Source organism: Eubalaena glacialis, chromosome 1, assembly GCF_028564815.1.
Source record: "Eubalaena glacialis isolate mEubGla1 chromosome 1, mEubGla1.1.hap2.+ XY, whole genome shotgun sequence".
In the NCBI taxonomy this organism is placed as follows: Eukaryota; Metazoa; Chordata; class Mammalia; order Artiodactyla; family Balaenidae; genus Eubalaena; species Eubalaena glacialis.
Window position 1 is genome coordinate 213,926,715 of NC_083716.1, and position 23,760 is coordinate 213,950,474.

Sequence of the window (23,760 nt, forward strand, 5' to 3'; positions counted from 1 at the left end):
GTCATGGGTGTTCTTAGAATAAGGTTCCAGCCAGTCTTCATAAACAGTGCTTGATCTGTAAAGGAAAAAGGAAAAAGAGTTAGATGTTGATTGCATCTTTTCAGAAAGGAAATGGGGAAGGAAATAGTGTAAAGTGAAAAAGAAGAAAAAGCACAAAATGAACCATCACTTTCAAGGTAAGGCATTTCCTTGCTGCAAGAACCTGGTTTCAAGTGCTGCACTTTGGACTGTGATAGTATGGTTTTCTAGAGCAGTAATTGTTAAAAACTACTTCAATTTTTCAAAGAATTTAGGCTAATGCTTTTATTATTGTTACGTTCCAACTAAATTAATCAACTATTCTCTGGTTTGTTGAATCTCCACTGCTTAATTATAGTACAGACAAAGATAGGATCTATACATGAAAGCAATAACCTCAGAAGTTTTTGCTTGTACACTTATACAAAAATGCTCTATTTCTACATAACCCATATCAAGGAGATGGGTTAATATAAATAGCTCGTTAGTATTAATATAATATTAATTATATTAATGTGTTCTGGTTAAAATAAATAACTCTTCATTAAGAAGCAATACTAATTATATCTACAGCATATAAGTGAGGCTGCTACTTTAACAAAATACAATATTGAGAAACCCTTATATATTAAAGAGGGAACAGATAGATACCTTGAGAGCTCCATTTAGACAGACATGATGTGCTTGACAAAAGCTGTAGGGATAATACAGACAGTTTAGAGTTAGAAAACAGTCAAATTTAATAAGAGAGCAGTATAGTAAGTTAACTCAGTTCTAATTATTCCTAGTTATAACTCTAGAGTTTATTTAAACTCTGTATAGCTCACTATTCTTAATACTGGATTTATGGCTTTTCCTCTGATTTTGTAAGTTTAGCTTTCTGATTATGTGTTATGTTCACACGGTTAAAATTTTTTCTTGAAAGTATGAAAGAGTTTATAAAAAAAAATGTTCTTCACCACTGTCTCCCAGCTATCTAGTTCCTCTCTTTATAGCTAAGTTGTAGAGCTATTATGCATGTATAAGAAAATACAAATACATGTTTCTAAAAATCTTTTTTACACAAATGGTGGCATGTTCTACAAACTCTTTTGCACTTACTTTTCTCACTTCATAATGTATCTTAGAAATATTACCATAACCATAAACAAGGGTGTCCTTGTTCTTTTTTTAGGTCTGTAGGGAATTTCACTGTGAAGATGTACCAAAATCTATTCGATACATCGTACATTGATGGACATTAAGTTGTTCAAATATTTGGCTATTGTAAGCAACACAGTAATGAATAATGAATATGAATAATCATATATCACTCATTTCACTTGAGTGCAAGTATGTCTAAAGACTACATCCCTTGAAGTAGATTTGCTAGAATTAATAATTAATACCACATCACCACATAGGGATTTTAATGATTTATATTCCCAACAAGAATGCATGAGATTACCTGTTTCCATACACTGTCCTCAACCTAAAGTGTGGTTAAACTTTTAATTTTGGCAATCAGTATATCTAAGTGTAGTGTTAATCTGCATTTCTTTTATTATTAGTGAAGTTCAGCATATTACATTCATATATATTTTTATTTCCTTTTCTATGAATTGTCTATTCATGTACTTGTTAATTTTTCTATTGGGTTGTGGTCTTTTTATTAATTTGTAACTTTTTTTAAAATTAGGCAAATGAACTCTTTCTGATGTTGATTGCAGATATTTTTTTCTGGTTTGCTATTTGTCTTTTCACTTTGTTTCTGGTGGCTTTTGCCACTTAGATAAAAAAAATAATGTGGTTGAATTTATTGAAATTTGTAATACCTTCTGGGTTTTGTATCAGTGTTAGAAATGCCTTCCCATTCCAAAAGTTATAAATAATTTTCCATGGGTTTTATACTTTTAGCTTTTACATTCAAATGTTTGACTCACGCGGAATTTATCCTAGTAGGAGATCGAGATCTGCCTTTATTTTCTAAATGACTATACCCTTGTCCAAACAATATTTATTGAATGATTCTTCTTTTATCTAATGTACTTATGGCAGTAACTGAATGTAAAACATAGTTTATAGGAAAAAAGTACAGTTTAACCAAGATTGTCAGTGAAGATATGCTTGGCTTAGTATTTTTCTTTTCTCCTGTTCTCTTTTTTTCTCTCCTTTCCACTTCTCTTCCCTCCCCTCTTTTCCCCTCTGCTTTTCTTGTCTTACTTTTTTCCAAGTTGTTAGACTTTATAAGTCCATATTTACATCAAAGCTATCAACATAGCTTTATTGAGATGTGGTTAGATTAGTTTTTGGGGGGGATGGATAAGTTTTTCAATTTTGTTGCAAAATTTTAAATTTACAAGTTATATCATGCAACTTTATCTTGCATCTTTATTTTGTGTGGTGTGTTGCTTTTCAGACCCTCTGGGTGAAGCTGCTATAAATTGGTGGCAGAAAGATATGCACCACAATGTTCATTGTAGCTCTATTCACAATAGCCAGGACATGGAAGCAACCTAAGTGTACATCAACAGATGAACGGATAAAGAAGATGTGGCACATATATACAATGGAATATTACTCAGCCATAAAAAGAAGCGAAATTGAGTTATTTGTAGTGAGATGGATGGACTTAGAGTCTGTCATACAGAGTGAAGTAAGTCAGAAAGAGAAAAACAAATACCATATGCTAACACATATATATGGAATCTTAAGAAAAAAAAGGTTCTGAAGAACCTAGGGGCAGGACAGGAATAAAGACGCTGACATAGAGAATGGACTTGAGGACATGGGGAGTGGGAAGGGTAAGCTGGGACAAAGTGAGAGAATGGCATGGACATATATACACTACCAAATGTAAAATAGATAGCTAGTGGGAAGCAGCCGCATAGCACAGGGAGATCAGCTCAGTGCTTAGTGACCACCTAGAGGGGTGGGATAGGGAGGGTGAGAGGGACACGCAAGAGGGAGGAGATATGGGGATATATGTATACGTATAGCTGATTCACTTTGTTATAAAGCAGAAACTAACACATCATTGTAAAGCAATTATACTCCAATAAAGATGTTAAAAAAAAAATTGGTGGCAGGAAATAGATAATTGGCCACTATGAGATAAATTTCGTTTAAGCAAGAACACTAGAAAAGGAGAACTAAATTTTAGCACCAGCTTTGCCATTAATGATGTGACCTTCACTAAATAGCTAAACATCTTTGGCCTTCGGATTCCTCATTTTCATAACTGCTTGCTGTAAAGGATTTTGAGATCTCTCCAACTGTAATATTAAAGAATATTAGTATTTAATATTAAAATTTATTCTGACACAAACCCCATCTTACAGAGATGTTGTGAAGATCTAACAGGAAAAGATAAAAGTGAAAGCACATTTTAACCTGTATAATAATGCACAGGAATGTTAAAACCCACTGGAGTAAATCTTATGTATATAGTCAGGTCCTTACAAGATATCTTTTTAGAGTTATTACATAACTGATTGATAATAAGTAACGTTTGTATGTTCTCTTATTGAATAAGAGAGGTAGAGAAGATAAGTTGTTTTAAGCTCAAAAGTTGTCCATCGTCAACCCAATCAGTTCAGAGTTGCTGTAACCACCAGAGCATATGAGATTGTACCTTCATAGTTGATGCAGCCATTGGAGTCTTCTTGACCTGCCAGCAGGGCTTCCACTTCTTCCTCTTTCATCTTTTCACCTGATGAAACAAAACTCTTTCTTCAAAAAGAAAACCAGAGAATATTTTCAAAATTCCACTGTAAGTGATCAGTTTTGGACTCCTGGAGACTGTAACCTCTTGGAGGATAGAAACCCAGCCCTTCCTGTTCTCTAGCCGGAAGGTTATCAATAAATTGTTTTTGTATAAATGACAAATGCACACTATACCTGATCATCCAAACTCTATCCTGTAAGAACTACAGTGCTGCACATTACTTATTCATTACCAATAATTTATCATTTCCCCAAAATAAACTCATTGACATTGAGGCTAATTGATATGGTCATTAACTTTTGACTATTCTTTTTCATTTTCCCTTTGTAGTCTTTCCCCCTACTTATTTTGGTTATAACATGATTGCCCTAAGTCTTGCTCTTTCCTATATATTCTGTCCTATTAAGTCCACTGAAATGAATATTTCTTACCTAGCGTAGCTAGAACATGACGAAGTTCAGCACCCATAACGGTGCCATTGCCTTCCTTGTCAAAGACACGCAGACCCTCAACAAAGTCTTCATAGGTGCCCTGGTCCTTTTTGTTGGAAATAGATTGCAACATGGGCAGAAATTGTTGAAACTCAATTTTCTTGGCATTCATCTCTGGAAGAAATTGCAATTTGGAGAGTTATTATCTATCATTAAATGCCATCTCTGAGTCACAAATTAAATTGAGAGTTCATTCTAGATCATCTGAAAAATCTTCATACGGCTTAAATTTCAGTTGGTAAATGACTGATGACAAAACGTTTGTAATAGATAACAGCATGAGCTCTGGAGTCCTAGTGCTTAAGCTTTTATCCCCAGCCCACCATTTACAACTATGTGATCATGGGCAAGTTTCTTCTTTTTTAGTGAGCTCTTTATTTATTTATTTATTTAATTAATTTATTTTTGGCTGCATTGGGTCTTCGGTTGCTGTGTATGGGCTTTCTCTAGTTGCAGTGAGCGGGGGCTACTCTTCGTGCGGTATGTGGGCTTCTCATCCCGCTGGCTTCTCTTGTTGCAGAGCATGCGCTCTAGGCACGGGGGCTTCGGTAGTTGCATCACGGGGGCTCAGTATTTGTGGCTCACGGGCTCTAGAGAGCAGACTTAAGTTGTGGCGCACTGGCTTAGTTGCTCCACAGCATGTGGGATCTTCCCGGACCAGGGCTCGAACCCATGTCCCCTGCATTGGCAGGCGGATTCTTAACCACTGTGCCACCAGGGAAGCCCCATGGGCAAGTTTCCTAACCTCTTTGTGCCTCAACTTTTTCATCTCTCAAAAGAGATACCTCGTAGTGGTAGTGTGAGCATTAAATGAGATAATACATGCAAACTCTATTACAATATCTGGGACAAACTGAGTGCTTAATCAGTGTTAGCTACTGATTTTATTAGTATTGTCAATTTAATATTTTCTATAAACACTAGGGAAGCAATATAGAAATATACTGATAACAAATCCATTAACATATAAATGTAGCAAAACCTGACTGAACTTTGATATATATTCCACTTTTGTCTGAGCTTTTGTAGAGCCTTCAATTTCTTTAAATTTTAAGTAATTCAAAAAAGAAGCCTGTGAGGAGAGAGTGTGTGTTAAATACTTTGTGATCTCCTGATTTCTCTGCAGTTTTAGAGGCCTGGAGATGATAAGAATTTTTTTAGTATCTTCTGACAAGATAAACAGTATTCACAGCAGAAGTATAAAACAGACTATCCAGATGTATACAAATGGTTAAAGTTATGTACCCCTAAAATCAAAATTCCCATTCACCAGTCTTTCCTTATAGTGTAGAAATCTAGTACATTGAGTAATATTAAGAAGATTAAATTTGAATGCTGAATAAATGAACATTTACCTAATTCCATTAAAGAGGAATGTTTGATAAGTTAAAAATGAATTTGGCTTATTACGTTCTTCCTTTATCTCATGCTCCCAGCTAGTTTTTGCATGATTTACTTGGACATTTTCCTCTGAAGAAAATGAAGTTTGAGGAAAATTCCTGCAGACTGATTTAGAGGTAGGTTTTTTTGAAATCAAATTTTTTTTCTTTTGTAATAAAGGAAAATGGTCTTTTCTGGAAAAAAAAGATGATTTGCCTTCCCCTCCTTGTTTTCCTTATGGCAAGGATAAATAGCCCAAATATCTACTTGAAAAAACTTCAGTATTTTCTTCTTTTTTTTTTGTTCAGAGTGGTATTTTTCAATAGACTATTATACTTGCCATGAATCATGGGATTGGAAAAAATTTCCTTGTTCCAGACTAATGACTGGATTACTGTATCCAGCAATGACTTCTTCAATTTTGCCTCATATGTATCTCACTGACTTTTGCCTTAGGATTTACCTTGGGGGACTGAATGCAGATTTTGGCTTAGGTTTTTAAGTCTTTTTACAGTTCTTGGAAACAGAAAATAGTTTTATTAAGGTGTCATCTGTGTGTTCTTAAATTAGAAAGCTGAGTTTCCTTTAAGATTTTTTTTTTTTTTGGCCGCACCCCGCGGCTGGCATATGGGATCTTAGTTCCCTGACCAGGGATCGAACCCATGTCCCCTGCATTGGAAACGTGCAGTCTTAACCACTGGACCACCAGGGAAGTCCTGTAGGGTATGTTTAGATAACATGGTGATGATGATGATGTTAGCATTAGATATCATTTCCTTTCATTAACATGAAATTATATCATGCTTACAAATTCTCAAAGGAAGGTTAACTTGTTTTATGAGGGTAAAAACTAAGACTCTAGATGGCCAAGAGGCACACTTACCATAAAAAGTAAATTAAACCCTATTCTGTGGAACTTATTTCTCTATAAATCTCCCTCTCTTACATAAACACACACACACACACACACACACTTCCCAACTTCTTGGAAAAACATGTGTTTACCTTCATTGCTGGGGTTTCCCAGAACCTCCTTGACCTCTGCATTGGTGGGATTTGTGCCCAGAGCCCGAAGGACATCACCAACCTGGTTTAAGGTGATCTTGTTATCGCCTTGTCTGTCATATAGGAGAAATGCCTCCTTGAATTCTGAAAGAAGCAAGAAACATTAGGATGCTTTTTTTCTACTTCAGACCTATAAATTAATCCAAACTTCATCAGGGATCCAGTTCAAACTCTCCTCTACTTTACAGCTTTTGCCAGTCACTTAAGTTTTTATCTTTGGACTCTCCCTTTTCTAAGCTCAACTGACAACTCCCTTTGGACATTTCTTTTTGGGTCTATTTTAAAGCAGGATTTCCAGTTTCAAGTCATATGTTATTATTCATCAGATATGGAAATTGAAACTCCTAGTCATATTTATTCATATCTCCTTCATCTGCCTTGGACACAGGACTGGGTTAAGAAATTCTGAGGCCTTGAGAAATCTTAAGAATTCCTCATAAAATCCCTCATATAATTAACAACGTTAATAAAATTTCAAGAAAACAGATTTTCAATCGCGGTTGTGTCATGTGAGGTTAAACCAAACTTCTTAACTTATACAGAAAAACCTGCTCTTGAGGTACAAATTTCCTAGGCTCTTCTCTTAACTAGTTTTCTTCAGGAGTAACTTCATTTTTCAGGAGAAAAAGTAGAAAGATGAGGCCAATTTCTAAGTTCTGTAGTGTCATTTAACCACTTCAGTGTATGACTCTAATAGGCTCCTAGTGTATCTGATTCTGAAGGAGACTTATTTGTTTGAATCTATTGCTATGGTGATCACTTTAAACTTTACTCTTTTTTCATATAATAACGTATGATAACATGTTGCTGTATTAGTTTTAGAATGTAAGTATACGTTTTAAATTAAAATTTTATGGAGATAAGTATAGATTCACATGCAATTTTAAGAAAAAATACAAAGAGATCTCTTAAATACTCTGTCTAGTTTCCCCCGATAGTACCATTTTACAAAATTATAGTACACTATCACAACCAGAATATTCACAATGATAGACTCCACCTATTTTACTCAGATTTCCCTAGTTTTACTTGTATTCATTTGTGTATGTAAGCACGTATTTTAAAAGTGTTGTCTATTTTTATCACAATCACTCTATTGTTTACTTTCCCTAAATTTTGTCATTCTCCTTTGATAGAATTTGTTTTGCCTTTCAGGATTACATTAACAAAGAATTAAGAAGCATACACCAAAAAGACAGAAAGAAGTGCTACTATGGATTTAGGGGCAAGTAAAGACATTTTAATAGAACTTTTAAAACTTAACTAAATTAAATTTTCTGGAGAACCTAAAAGTACTGATGGCAACTTGTTGGAGTTAATACCAACGACACTCAAAAACCCATTTGTGAATGAACTGGTAGAGGTGAAAACATTCTTTTTAGTCCACTAGTGGTCTCAGATCAAGAGATGCTATCTAGATAGGTTACTCAGCAAAACATCCTATTTAACTATCCCTTCATCCCCTAATCTAAGATTGTACCAGACATTATGTTAACAATCAAGTATAGATCATGTTATCATTCTTTGCTGAAATTTCCACCTCAAATTCTATGCAAATTGATATCACAGATCATTTCCCCAACCTAAAAGACATGCAGCAGGCACTGTGGGGTCATTAGTCAAATATTATATTTTATCTTTCTACAGGACATGTGAAACTGAACTATTCTTATTAGTGGCTCCAGGCTTTCATGCAGATTGCTCAGAGGACTCACTATTACCCTGGTCAGATGTTGATATAGAAATAGGGTTTTATGAGCTGTAATAGAATCTCTCTGACATGAACCCTTTTGTTTTTTTTTTTGTTTTTTTTTTTTTTAATTATTTATTTATTTATTTATTTATTTATGGCTGTGCTGGGTCTTCGTTTCTGTGCGAGGGCTTTCTCCAGTTGTGGCAAGCGGGGGCCACTCTTCATCACGGTGTGCGGGCCTCTCACTATCGCGGCCTCTCCTGTTGCGGAGCACAGGCTCCAGACGCGCCAGCTCAGTAATTGTGGCTCACGGGCCCAGTTGCTCCGCGACATGTGGGATCTTCCCAGACCAGGGCTCGAACCCGTGTCCCCTGCATTGGCAGGCAGATTCTCAACCACTGCGCCACCAGGGAAGCCCCCCTTTTGTTGATTTAAAGGCCAAGGCCAGAAAAATATTGCTCTTCCTACACCAGATTTTTAAGGCTTAGTTATTCTCTTGAAGAGTCTAAAACATGGGTGAGCAAATGACTGCCTACGGGCTGGCCGCCTGTTTTTGTAAGTAAAGTTTTATTGGAATACAGACATGCCCATTCATTTATGTATCGTCTATGGCAGTTTTCATACCTCAGTGACAGAACTGAGTTGTTTTTACAGAGACTGTTCTGCCAACAAAGCCTAACATATTTACTGTTTAGCTCTCTAAGAAAAAAATTGCCAGCCCCTAGTCTAGAACAACACTGTTCTAGGGCTTTTTGTGATGATTGAAATGTTCTGTATCTGGGCTGCCCAAAAGGGTAGTAGTTACCTACCACCTGTGGCTCTTGAGCACTAAAATATGACTAGTGCAAAGGAGAAAGTAGACTTTTAAATGCATTTATTTTTACTTAATTACAGGTTAAATTTAAATAGCCGCATGTGGCTAGTGGCAACTCTACTGGACAGCACAGGACTTACACCTTTAGAATGCTATAATTTTCTAGTGTTTTTTTCTTTACCCCAAACTTGTGATACATTCAAGTAGAGCAGCCATGAGAAAAACTCTAATCATTGAAGAAGGAAGCAAACAAAGTATGTCTTTATTTATTTCTTAAAATGTAATATTTCCTTTTAATTTAAAATGCTTACATTTGTTTTCCTGGCACAGGAGAGAGCCAGTCCACCACACCGAAGTTTACTGAACCTCTATATCTAAAACCTATTTTACATATGGAGTAATATGGTTAATGTTCAACACCAAGTCTTCTGTCTCTGAAAGGGTTTTTAAGTCTTCTATTGCTTGGTTCTGCCATAGTTTGGCAGTCATAATGACACATAAATTAGATATTTGAGAGGACTGGGGTACAGTAGCAGATAATGTAGCAGCATCATTAGTTAAAATACATTAAAAATCAAACAAATTAGAGTAGAATTACCAACTGTTTTCAATAAGAAAAATTAGTCCTTTGTAGTATAATTTCAAATGATCATGGGTTCTGAGTCATCAGATCATCTCATTTGTCTACATGAAGGCATTAACCATGATGTAGATATATATGAGTCTGTGCTATAGCAAATATCCTTTTTTTTCTTAACTGATTACCAAACATGAGATATTCCAGACACTGAAACAGGCTGAAAAATGTTGAATCCTTTAGATAGAGAACTGAGTATAATTATAATTATATACCTATGAGTATTATCACAATTATTTATATATTATAAATCATAACATATATACATATCATTATGACCAATATCCAATTTATACAATATTGTATAACTGAAATTTTCTTCCATCCCTTCTATAGATGTATTTTTGTCTCAGTTTATTTAAATATGTGACTCTTTCACTTCATAAAACATTCTGCCCTACACTTTCCAGTGAAACAAGAGTCTTAGGGCACAGGATCTCTTGGATCCAAAGACCTGAAGAAGAAAAAGTGGAAGTCTTAGGGAAACTATTTCATATTCTTTTGAATCTCCAGAATTTGAAGTCTTCTAGTTAGAAACTGTTTCTATGAAATAAATTTCTAATTAATTTAAAGTAATATTAGATTTTGACCCTATCATTAATTCTTTGGATCTTTGAGTCAGTCTCAACACCTCTCTGGGAGCCTGTCCTGCATCTCTAAAGATGGACCAGGAGATGGCTAAGGCTCCTTCCACAGTTTTTTGATAAATAATTTTCCCCTCTTTTTCTCTGAATGCACCTTTTTTCTATATCCACTTCACCTGCTATTTCTCTCAACTCACTATGGTGCCCACTGAAATTATGTGAATTTGGTAATTGGGCAGTTTTAGAATCAATTTTGTTTTCTAAATTGAATAATTTAGACCTGCCAAATCACTCTTTAGGGATTTGATTAACAAATTAGCCATCCAAAATCCACATATTTTTGGGGAGTATATGTATGGTATTACCTACTGTATCAAATTGGTTCTATTTAGAAATCAGTGAATACAAGAAATTATTTTGTGGTGTTTAGCTTTTGTTTGCCTAAACTTTTGATTACTGATTATACGTGAAGGGTTCATGTTGAGAGAATTTATATTTAGAGTGATTGAGAGCATTTATATTTAGAGTGACAACATCAGTGGGGATAATTAGAAAGAGCTAATCTCATCTCAAGGGAGTTGGTTTTCTCACATGCCATCTTTATGAGTGTGCACATATTATATCATTTAAACTTACCATCCTGCTGTTGCATAGAGAACTCGATCTGTTAGAAAGAAATTAACCACAAAGAATATTTTAACCAAACAAAAATGTCCTGATTTTTAAATGTATCCAAGCTCATTCCCTGAGTAATCTTCAAAGTAAGCTGAAAAAGTATGCCTACTTTTCAGAGTTCAGGCATAGCTTGGATACTAAGAGGTTGAGCCATGCAGTAACATGTCTTGGAGATGAGTGATATTTCAGAGACTAAGAAGTGCTCTGCCTACCTCTGGAATAGAGAAGCTCAATTCACTTACCAGCAATCTGGTCAGCACTGAAGGACTGCAATGGCGCGAGAGAGGAAGGAAGAAAGAAACAACTAGTACTCTTTCAAATGCATTGACAGAAGAGAGTGCTCTCTGCTCTGAGATTTTTAGGAAGCTATGTAGGTGTCATAGAATAAGAAGGTTGCCTTAGGATACTTTTGAATCTAGGAAAAATAAAAAACTATTGCAAAAGATAGGGAACATCTTTCTATATCTTAATCCATGAGTCAATGATTTAACAAATGCTAAATCAAATTCTTTCTGGAATAATATAATAACCTACGGTGTATTTAATACAGACACACTGCATTAAAAAGGTCACTTGAAGTCTTTCTTCTATTTAACCAGTATATTTTTACCCAATTCATGGAAAGTAGTTTATTTAATTTTAGTTATCAGCATCATTGGATTTTTTTTTAAGGTATAGTATTTTGCTATAGTTGCAGGTTTTTCCCTAAATTTAGATATAATAAACCTTATGTGATATAGAAAGTTGGTGAAGCATAAAGTACTGTTTTTGGGAGTAAGACATATTTTTCCAGTTGGCATAATACCTTGAATTAATCTCTCCTATCCTCAACCCACCTTAATAAAAACCAAAAGTAGATTCTACACACATACTGAATATGTTCTCTCCTCAATTTTATCCCTATCTACTGTCTATATCTGTCTATAAATTACAAGTAGCTTTCTCACAAGATCCACCATGATGGAGCTTCTGGGCTGCAAACAGCGGCGAAGCTGAAGAGTGAGTTGAGGGCTGCTCCAATCCCTGAGTGAGGGCCTCCCTTGCCGAGGCTGCCTTTTATTTCTGGAGAAGCTGTGACCTCACAGCTAGCATCAGGTTTCAGAGAGAAGTAGCCAGTCCCCTTGGAGAGTTTTTTAGCTTTCTTAGGGCAAAGGGAAAGAGGGATCTGTACCCTGAGGTCTATTTTTAGGAAATCAGAACCTAAGCGTGGACAGCCATGGTGAGACCAATGCCTATCAGTACTTTTATGGTCTTTATCCCTGAGATGTTTTCTTGAGCGTCTCCCTTTAAGAAGCTTCTTATTTGTTCAGTGGCAGAGGAGCTTAGAATTTCTCTAAAGACTACAGCTGATCCCTTCTCTTGGTGAATTACGGACTTTGCAAACTTCAAGTCAGCAGTTTTAATGGAACTTTCTGGATGGGACTGGTTTGGGGTTTCAAATGGCAACTGCTATAGAAGGAACACTCCCTGCTGCTCTGTCCCTTGTGGTAAAGTTCAGAGGACTTGAAAGGGGTACATACATTTTGTGTGTTTCTTGGGTCTACCCAAGTGAAAATCTGGTCAGTTTGTGAAATCTCCAATTAAAGACCACTCTATGCACATTGTATTCTCAGGAGTGTAGAGTTTATCTAAGCCAGGAATGGTTTTAATCTCCATTTTCAGCACTCTCCCTCAGTTTTCTTACATTAGGGCTGGGTATTTGCTTCCCTACCTGTTATCTTTATGGTGGCTGACTAGTCATATTTTTTGAATTTATGAAGTTCTTCTAGGAGGGAAAGCTGATGGACCATTTTGTGTTCTTTTGCTCTCATTCTGTACATGTTCTTTTAAAATTTAAAAATGTTGCTTATGTTCTTACCAGAATGTGCTGATTCCCTTTCTGCCATGTCAAACATTTTATGACTCAGTCAGCAGACTGAGGACCAAAAGAATACAAAGCAGGTGCTGTGAAATGCAAAGTTGTACTTTAGAATTTTAAAGGTATCCATGGGATTGGCTGGTAGTAAGTTTTCATGACAGCTTACCTGAAAATAGGGGACAACTCCCTTCCTAGAATGGTACTGAGAAGAGACCAGTCTAGTCAGAACTAAAGTTCAGACATGTTTATCAGTTTTCTACATATTTAAAGTAGCTCAAAGGCATAAAGAATGTTAGAGATAAATTCTAATTTAAGTACTGGTTCAGCAACTATTTTTAAGGGAATGGTCACAAAAAGCATAATCTCCCTCTGCTAGACAGATGTATACTTTGCAGCTTTTCCTCAAGCTATTTGGAAAGAAATCGACGTTTAAATGCATATCATTTTTTGTCCAAAGTTTATAAGTAGTGAAAAAGATCTCATGGAGTCTGAGTCCCAAAATTAGAATTGAAAATATAACGTAAAAAATATTAGTAGCCAGGTAAACATATCTTCATGAATAGATTGACATTTTGAGAGGTTGTTGGGAAATGGAAGTTAATAGAAAAAATTTAAATACTTTGAATCATTAGGGGAAAATGAAAGGGAGGGACAAAGGTAGAAATTTGTCACCTTTGATAGTTGTGTAATTTGGAGTCTCATGATTTCTGATGCAAAAATTAGAGCCATTAGAGCAGACCATGTTTCTTTGTGTTTTACTCTTGTATTTAGGTATTGTGTCATTAAATTTGAATTGCCCTATGATCAATATTGAGCACTAGCATATATCTTTGGTAAAATTAATAACTATAGATAATACGAAACAAACTCATCAAAGTTGTCTTACATAATGCCCATCCCATCATATAACCTACATAATGTTCATTTTCATTTTTTTTCAGATAGAAAAATGTGTCCTTGAATACATATAAAATACAACTCAATTTGTGTCAAATCTGTCAAGTAAACTGGAAAGTCATTTTAATAGCTGTATTTACATTATAAATAAGTTATTCATAACCACTTGCCTATTATATAAAGGTTTATTACTTATTAAAATAGAATGGAGGCAGTTAAACTATTTCACTCTAGTTTTTATCTGTATCTTTATCGCATAGAGAATGAGAGTGTAGATTTTTTTGTGCTTACTGAGGATCAAAGTAAACATTTAAGCAAGCTGTTGACAATGGTAGAGAAGGCTACAGTTTAGTCTAGAGAATAAACTATAGTTTAAAAGTTAGAAGACCTAGATATTGTGCCCATAGAGTAAGTGGGAGATGCTATTTATTCTCTGGTACACTTTTACGAATGGCCAAAACATTCTCTTGTATCTCTTCCTGGGTGTTACAATGATGAAGTAATCAACCCTTTGAAGAAAGGCGTGATATGAATACAAAATGTCAGCTGATTTTGGACTCAGTTTGCTACGTCATCATTTGGTTTGTTTTGAAAATTAGATTTAAGTCTCTTCTATCTGGAATGTTCTCCTGTCATTTCTGCTTCTTAGAAATTAACTATCCTTCAAAGCCCTTGAAAGAACCTTTTCTATTTGCCTAGCTCCTTTCTGCCACTGAAATATGTTTTAACCTTCCTGACTGTAAACTTTTGGGAAGCACAGGCTGTTACTGGAGACCATTTCCCTTGGTCCATGATGTGAACCCAAGTGTGAGCCTCTCCCTCCTGGAATGCTACTCCTGCCTTATACTTAGATTGTATCCCCCATAACTCTATAAAATACCTTGCCTATATTATATGCTCAACAGAATTTTAATTAAATTAAAATCTTTAGAACAGATGTATAGTAAGTTCCTCCTTCAAACAAGTCTCCTCCTCTAGGATATTATCTTTTTAAAAATTTTTTATTTTATTTTTTTCTGAAGATTTAGTTTTTATTTATTTTTTAAAATTTTATTTATTTATTTATTTATTTAACATCTTTATTGGAGTATAATTGCTTTACAATGGTGTGTTAGCTTCTGCTGTATAACAAAGTGTATCAGCTATACATATACATATATCCCCATATCTCCCTGCTCTTGTGTCTCCCTCCCACCCTCCCTATCCCACCCCTCTAGGTGGTCACAAAGCACCGAGCTGATCTCCCTGTGCCATGAGGCTGCTTCCCACTAGCTATCTGTTTTACATTTGATAGTGTATATATGTCCATGCCACTCTCTCACTTTGTCCCAGCTTACCTTTCGCCCTCCCTGTGTCCTCAAGTCCATTCTCTACATCTGCGTCTTTATTCCAGTCCTGCCCCAGGTTCTTCAGAACCAATTTTTTCTTTCTTTTTTTTTTTTTTTTTAGATTCCATATATATGTGTTAGCATATGGTATTTGTTTTTCTCTTTCTGACTTACTTCACTCTGTATGACAGACTCTAGGTCCATAGGATATTATCTTCCTTGAGAGAACGGACCTTGTCAGTTCCTGCAAAGAGCTTACATTCTAGAGTAGGGGCACACATTCTCCTTTGGTGCTGTATCTCCAGCACCTAGAACTGCCATGCATATAGTATGCATGCTCATTTTAAGTTATTGATGTATATGCCTTTATATTTCCAGAATCTTTCCTTAGATTTTATATAAATGTTATGATCAGGACTTCTAATTTGCCAACCCCCAATTTGTTTTTTTAAAGGGTGTTTCCATTTTAGCCTAAATACTTATCTTAGACTGTTGGTAAAATAACTACCTTCCACATTTTTATGATTTATGTACTATTTAGTATTGGATTTAGGTAATAGTAGTCAACAAGGTACTGGTACTATAAAAGATTTTTATTGCAATATTTTCAGATTATTTTTCACTTTGTGAAGTATTTTTCTAATAGTAATCATGAGGTTTGGTTAACTGATTAAAGACAAGATAAAATTTCTGGTATATAGAAGGAATTGATTTATAGAAAAATATTAAAATGCATTTAATCAAACAGTCTCTGGAATTGATGTATCTTAAGCTTTAGTATAGCAAGAAGAGCTATAATTAAAGATGATCTGGAAGATATGTGATGTTGAATACTGAGGGCTAATGCCCTAGGAAGGAACATAGACTACAGTCTTTAAAGAACTTCATCATCACTGCTAGATATTACAATAGGGCTAATGACTGGTGAGGCTAAGTAAAGACCTTAATCTAACCAGGGCCAGTTTTCAATCAAGAAAACATTGCTGCATGTTCTTTGATTTAATGCCTGGCAGGGAGAACAAAGACCTGGATTTATGCAAACCCTAACAAAAACTTAATAATTTTCACTCCAATCTTAGAGTTATGAGGAATCATTGTAAAAGGTTGGCAGAAGTACTATTTTGGAACTCTGAGAGTTTTGTGCTTCAGAACAATTCACTTAATTTAAAGGAAATAGATATTTTTTATTGCATTTTTTTGTTTCAACAAAGGATATACTTAGGCTGGTGACTCTAATATGGTATAAAAAGGAGAAATTAAGATCAATGAGAATACAGTAGCAGCCCAGGTTGTCTAATATAAGAGAGAATAGATGGTTATATTGGATAAACTGATCTGAATAGAAGAGGAAATGAGTAATTCTGTGCTTAGGATGCCTAGACTAGTCAACTGAATTCAGTCACATTAGAGCAAAGGCTGAATTATTAAAATAATACAATTTAGACCTACAGGAATTAACAAAGAGGTTTAAGTGAATTTTAATAAAAATGTAAAAATGTGACCTAAGTCTATACTACTTTGGATTTCTCATCAGCTTTCCCGTGAGAGTTGCACCTGCTCTACTTTGTGCATTTGTTTGTATGCAATTTAATTAAAAAATCCAAGTTGTGTTTACGTTCTTTCCTTCCTCTTATTTTTAAAATAAAAGCATTTGTGAAAAATGCTTTAAAAATGCTTTGTGTATGTGTTTTAAGAAATTATAAGTATCTGCTTTTTCCTCCATATCTGGAGTAGAAGTTCTGTTTGTGACAACAGGGATATATGAATATTGATATTACTATTTTGGAGATTTCAGGTCTTTGATATGGTGGAAAGAGACTTAGATGGGGATTGAGGTATTCAGAATTTTGTTCTGGCTCTCCTGTAACAAATTATGTATCTTTTGATTAAATAACTTCTTTTATCTGGGTTATAGCTTCCTCAAATATGAAATATTAAACTGCATGATTTGTGTGGTTGCTTATGGTTCTATAATGTTGTGAGTTTTCCATCCTTTTGTCAGTAGTATCTACAGCAACTCACTTTTTTTTTTAATGGAAAAGGGCAAGTTGCCTAAAAATTTGGTAAATGATATTATTTTGAAGCAGTTTAGATAAAGAGGAGTTAAGCAAAATAAAATTTCATAACACTGTGTTCAGATGAGTATTTTATATCTCACTTATATCAGGAGATGGTATATCATTGGGTACTTAGTAGGTACAAAGAACCTCACTTGCCACAGTGGAAGGAAGAAGATAAAGTTGAATAAGATGGGGTTTTATCTTTAGGAACAATTTTCTGCTCTGGCTTCAACTCACTATTATTAATTTATGATCAGAATAACAAAGATTTATCATCCATATAATTTACATTTTAGCCAGTATAACTGAAGCCATCACTACTAGTATATTGCAATTTTTGCCCTCCAGGTTCTCATTTGCGGGGAGAAACAAACTGTAGAAGTTGATGTAGAAACAAACTACGGAAGATCTTATTTTCATAAAAAAAGTATTCCAGTATGAAGAGAAGCAGAAGAAAGTGTAGTATCAGCAGACTAAATATAATCCTTTCCACAATTTCCATGAGTCAGATGGTGCTTAATGCCGGGTAATTATGGAAAGGCTTCTAAAGACAGCTTGCCAGGGGGTTCATTTGCAGCACTAAAATGTCAAGAGGCTAAATTTGGCACTGTCACTTTGTGGTCTCCTTGTCTTGCAAAAATTTCATTATCTTTAAAATTAAAAGTGCTGTTCACTATTAATTGGTGAACATACCTATTCCTTTCCAAACTGCCTTTTACTTTGCAAAGACATTATCCAGTTACATATTACTTAAAATATAATTTTAGAGTTACAGAATGCCCTTTAATATCTTCCCACTGCACTCCACCTGTTCTCTTCTTTTACAGAGTAGATGTTTCAAAGTGGAAACTTGTTACTGATACCTAGTGATAATCTCACATAAATTTTGGTTTGCTTCTGAGGTTATAATCATTCCACAAATGGATGAATATCGCAATTGGTTGACATTTTAGTTGTATTAAAAATTAGTCTGTATTAAAAGGCCAGAGTAAAAGAAGACAAACTCTTAAAATTATATAAAGAAAACTTAGAAACTACTTATGTCTTCACCTATTCCTTCTAATTAGAAATTGACTATATGTCTTCTATTCCTATTTCTTTTCCTCAGATTAGTTAAGATTTAATCATTATACATGTGGCATTATATTTCTATATATGACTCCAAAGAATATTTGTTGAGATTTCCAGTTTAAATCATGCTACGTATTTGTAAACAAAATAGAAACCTATCCCATTTTTAGAATATTAACCTGATGGAAAAATTTGGAGGTCATCTTTGAAATATGTGTATGTTTAATTAAACAAAAGCAAAATTATTTTAAAATACAATAAGTTTCACTATATTTAACAACATTAAAAAATACTTTGGTATAGTGTTTTTCCAGCTTTATTGAGATATAATTTACATATAATATTGTGTAAGTTTAAGTTGTACAACATGATGCTTTAACACATGATAATTTTGATATGTGAAATGATTACCACAATAAGGTTAGTTGGTTAACATAACCATCATACTACACAGTTATCTTTTTTTTTGTGTGGTGAAAACTTTTAAAATTTATTCTCTTAGTAACTTTCAAGTATACAATATGGTACTGTTAACTATAGTCACTATGTTGTATTTTAGATCCCAGAACTTATTAATCTTACAACTGCAAGTTTGTACCCTCCGTTCACCTTCACTCTTTTCTCCCATCCCCACCCGACCCTAGCAACTACCAATCTACTCTCATAATAGCATTTTTAACATCCGTGTTCCATTTACAACTTTTTACAGGAAGCTGGAGCAAAGTGACTGGGGGTCTTTCTAGTTTCCTAATATCTCACCTTCCATCTGTAAATGAGAACACCCAACCTGTCAGCAACAGGTGCTAAGATACGGGAAAGCTGAGGTAAACAGTAATGAACTGCCAAGGTCAAAAGTCTTGATGAACTAGCTCTGATGTGTGCCTCTCACCCCCTCTTCTGGCTACCGAAGGGCTGTGAAGGGCAATATGAGAATCACCCTTATATTGACCACTCTTAATCTCATATCCTTAAGAGCAAAAAAGGTTCCTTTTCACATTCTTGGAAACAGCAACTTCCCCTTTATAAACAGGAGGTAGTTTAGGATATGGTTAACACAGTTGACTCTGGATTTGGCCTCCTGGGTTATATCCTAGCTCTATCACATACTTGTTATTTGATCATGGGCCTGACATTGAACCTCATTTAGGCTCAGTTTCTTTTCTTGCAAAATGAGGCTAAAAACAACCTTAGTGTAATGTTTTGTGGATTAAGATAATAAGGCACAGAGTAAATTCATAATAGATATTGATTATTATATTACGAAAAACTTTATAATTTTCAAAGCCTTTCATGAGCCATGACCTCATTTGGTTTTTCCAACAATCCTTCTAAGTAGGACTGGGTTTGTATTAGCTTTGTTAGAGATGAGAAAAAATAATTTATAGATTAACACAAAAAGTCCTATACCTGGACAAGAACAAGTCAGGTGTTGCAATGAATACATAATATTTGCCTCCACTGAATACTCATCAGTAAGTAGATGTATTTATTGGGAATACTATATTTCCACCTTATTAACTGAAAGTTTAAATCTTCCCAAGCATATGGTCAATTGTTGCTGTGAGATTTGTTATTTGATGAGTTTCTGTCAATGCATTCTGTACCTTTACCACTTTTTGTAATGTCGCCCGCAGTATCTGGTCAGGGATGAGCTGATTAAGTGGTGAATACAACGAGAATTACAATTTAAGCAGCACAATGACAGACATGATTCAAAGTCCCATCACCTCAGAGCAATCCTGACATATCAGCTAAGGCATGCATCGTGCAGAAAATTTGCTTAAACATTGAAGATCTTTTAAAATCTAGGCACATAGTCATCTCATACTTATTTACTTTTGTTATTTCATTTGGTTACAGTTTTGGGCAACGGGTGTTAATTCTTGTGTTTGTACTTGAAACTAAACTTATGGTGGGTTTTACTTCCCACACTTGGCGATTCTGTCAGGCAGTGTTCTTTAGTCTGGGCATTATTGCTGGAAGTATCAACTCTCTGAAAGCAAAGAGTGCTTAGAACCACCCAGGACAGTAGCTTTAATGTTCAGATATCAGCAGTATTTGTGTTTTTGAAAAGGATATTCATAGAAAATCCATGGGGCTAGGACATCAGGTAAGCATTCCCTCAGAAAATATAAAAGGTTTTATGTCAGAACAACCAAAGAAATGTTCTAAAGAAATAACCAATAAAGCAGGAAATCAGGTTGGAAAACACATTTAAGAAACTGATAAAACTCATTCATATTTTTCAGAGTTTATGCAGAGTCAAATATATGGCTAGTAACATAGTATATTATAATATGGAACATAGGTATTAACTGGGATAGTATTGAGGGATTAAATACTATGATTGTAATGACTATAATACTACACTAAAATAGTTCCACTTAAACTTCAGCCCTACTCAAGGTGTAAAGAACAGCTAGATTCCTAATCTCATATGATTTAAGAAAGAAAGTGTAAAATCCAGTTAAGTTTTGTTCTTTATCGAGTTTTCAGAAAGTTAATGAACACATATAACAGCTCGATTAATTTCTTTAAAGTTCATTTTCTCTGCTTGAAAAAATTTATAACTTATATGAGGTAATATATCTAGAAATATCATTACATGATTAAAAGCATCATAATATGAAATGTTTTAATGCACATTTTAATTAGTCTTCTTACCTATTGGGATGAAATTAGATTTTATAAAGTTCTCAAGTTGCATCACATTCTTTGGCTATGTTATAATATCTATAAATATGCACTGATTTCATATTGTTGAATGCATATCATTAAAGCCATTTAAATTCTTTTGCAAAAATATACTTCAATTCTTTTCTTTGTTCTCTTTCCATTAGGAATGGGCTCTCTGAATGAAAGATAATCTGTTTCTTCTAGATTCATTTAACTTCTCCTTTTTTGGTTTGTGTCCCTTATCAACATCCATCACATCTTTCATTCTACAATGAAATAGTGAAGATGGAGCATATCCCATCTTTACAGAGACTCTCTAAGAGTATTTCCTTCTTTTGCTTAGCTGTACTAGTTCACACTAGCATTAATTCAAGATATAGATGAAAGGATAAACCAGTTTTCAAGATACAGAAAAGCATCACTTCTCTGCTCTGAAGAAGCAATCAGTTTATTTTTTGGATTTAAAAAGTGATTTTTTGTCTTTTCTTGGAGACTTCTTACCTGCCAAACTAAATTTTTATTTATTTACTTATTCTTACTCTGTTCCTTGGGGAAGAAAATTAATGCCTCTTTTCATTAGTGGGATACTTCTTTTTCTCCTTTCCAAATGCTTGTAGTCCCAGATACAAAGGGATGATATTGTCTTATAAATCACAGTAAATATAAAGAGGAATAGCTTTGACACTGATTCATATCTCTAGTGTTAATGTAAAATGGGGAGTCAAAGAATAGAGGCAATTGGAATTATTGCAGTGGCTATAATCATGCTTATTGTATAATGTAGTCAGTGTACATCTATAAGATATATTAACTAGTATTGCTGGAGATGAAAATTTTGATTTCCTCATAATGAACTGTATGCATGCAGTCCTCAAGACAGAAAAACATTTACTGGAAGATATGACATTCATTTTTTTCTCCTAAGTGGATATAAATTAAGAATAGTTCCTGGCCAATATTAGATTCTATGACCAACTATTTTCCAAATATGACTTCAGTTACCTATTAACTCAAGAGACAATGTCTGTGATGATCTACTTCTACTCTGAAACATAAAATTTCATGTTTAATTGGAATGCTATAAAAATTTGGAATATATTTACTTAATATCATCATATACATCTAAGGGTGATCTGATTCAATATTTATGTCAGGAATATTTTTAAGAATCTACAGTTATACTAAAATAGTCAATGAATTATTTATTTATAGGTTAGCTTGGCTGTTGCAAGTAAACAGCATATTAAATGTCAGCAAGTATTAAGTTAGCAAAATTCAGATTTATTAAGCACAGAAATATTGGCTTAAGTGAAATGATCACCTCCTAGGCACTTTCACCCACTAGTTTTCCATATAAGGCAGGGTTCCCTAGATGAAGATTTTCAAACTGTCATTTAGACCAATCAGAGCCCAATGAATGAGGAGACGGTGCACATTTGATGGGTCACATTGCCGAGAGGATACAGGCACATCCATAGCATCATTCTTCCAGAAGCAGATAATCTTTTGGCAGTGGAGAACTTTGATCACAGCAAAGTGTTGACATGAAAATCAATCACATTCTCTTTAGTTCAAGATCAGTATGCAAGAGCTCAAAGACATAAGCTCAAAGCCATATAACTAGCAAGTTTTACAATATTTGGGGGGGGTTAGTTTCATTTAGAAGCAACTCACATTCTGAATTAAATAATGTATATATAAATAAACAAGATGACAGTTATAGTCACTGAAACACTTGAGTGCGTAGTTGTCTGCACTGGGATGTCACTTAGTGTGGTATCACATTTTATTAAGCAAAGCTGGAGGGGGAATTGAATTGCAAAAATCTCTTTTTCAGATGAAATAAAGCAGCTGTCAAATAAATACATCTAGGACAACTGGGTCATCAGCTGTTTTTAAACTTTTGGAAACAAGTAGGGACTAAAACATTCCTTTTGATGTAGCTTTAAGGAAGAGACCCAGTTTCCATAGAGATTTTATTTAAAAAAAAAAAAAGAAACCACTGGTTTAAATGTTTATAAAATGTATACATTTTGCACTTTGACAATTTAGGGAAAAAAGGAAACAGAAAACAAAAAGTAGAGCAAATACAGGTTCCAAATATAATGCCATACTCTTAATAATTTTAGTGAAATTATATGCTACAGTTTATTTACTTTTTAAATCAAGATTCTCTTCTACCCAAATCCACCAGTTTGCTTAGTAATTCCATTCCTCTCAATGAAAAATATGCCCCTCTGAAAGTTCCTAGTGTTCCCTACTGTTGAAAGATGTTTCAGTGACCAAACAGTTCACCCTTTTCATTACCTTAATGGCAGAGAGGTCAATCTTTTTTTCTTTGGGTGGGGCAGGTGCAGGTGCAGGTTCATGTGCCGGGGCAGGCGCAGGGGCAGGGGCTGGGGCAGCAGCGGCAGCAGGTTTCTTCACGTCCTTCTTTGGTGCCATTGTGTTTAAAAGGATGGGTTAAGAAAAGAGAAGGAGAACCTCCTAAAGAACCTGTCAAACTGATTCTTGGAAGAGGAGTGGTGGTTCGCCTGATCCACAGACCAGTGTCTTGAAGGTGGACCCAGAGCATTCAATGGTATAAGGGCATGCATATATATTTCACTTAGTGCCTAACAGCATCTTGACACTTGAGGCTGGATTGGACAGTTTGCTATTCCAGGGGGATGGCATTACGGCTCAGACTATAAATGGAATCTAAAGGGTCATGGCTTCATCAATTTTCTTAACTCCTTGTGTGCCATTTTTTCCCCCTCCCTCTACCTCCATGTATAAAGGAGAAAGAAGTATGACAAAGCCAGCCA

General features: G+C 34.7%; 1 protein-coding gene across 1 annotated transcript; it reads right to left on the reverse strand.

Annotated features, from left to right (window-relative positions):
• Positions 1 to 683: 683 nt before the first annotated feature.
• Positions 684 to 23,550, reverse strand: MYL1 (myosin light chain 1). Its single transcript, XM_061204605.1, is given in 7 exon segments — positions 684 to 712; positions 3,632 to 3,709; positions 4,156 to 4,329; positions 6,601 to 6,744; positions 11,025 to 11,052; positions 23,261 to 23,418; positions 23,421 to 23,550. Coding segments are annotated over 7 exon segments (741 nt in total).
• Between the last annotated feature and the right edge of the window lie 210 nt (positions 23,551 to 23,760).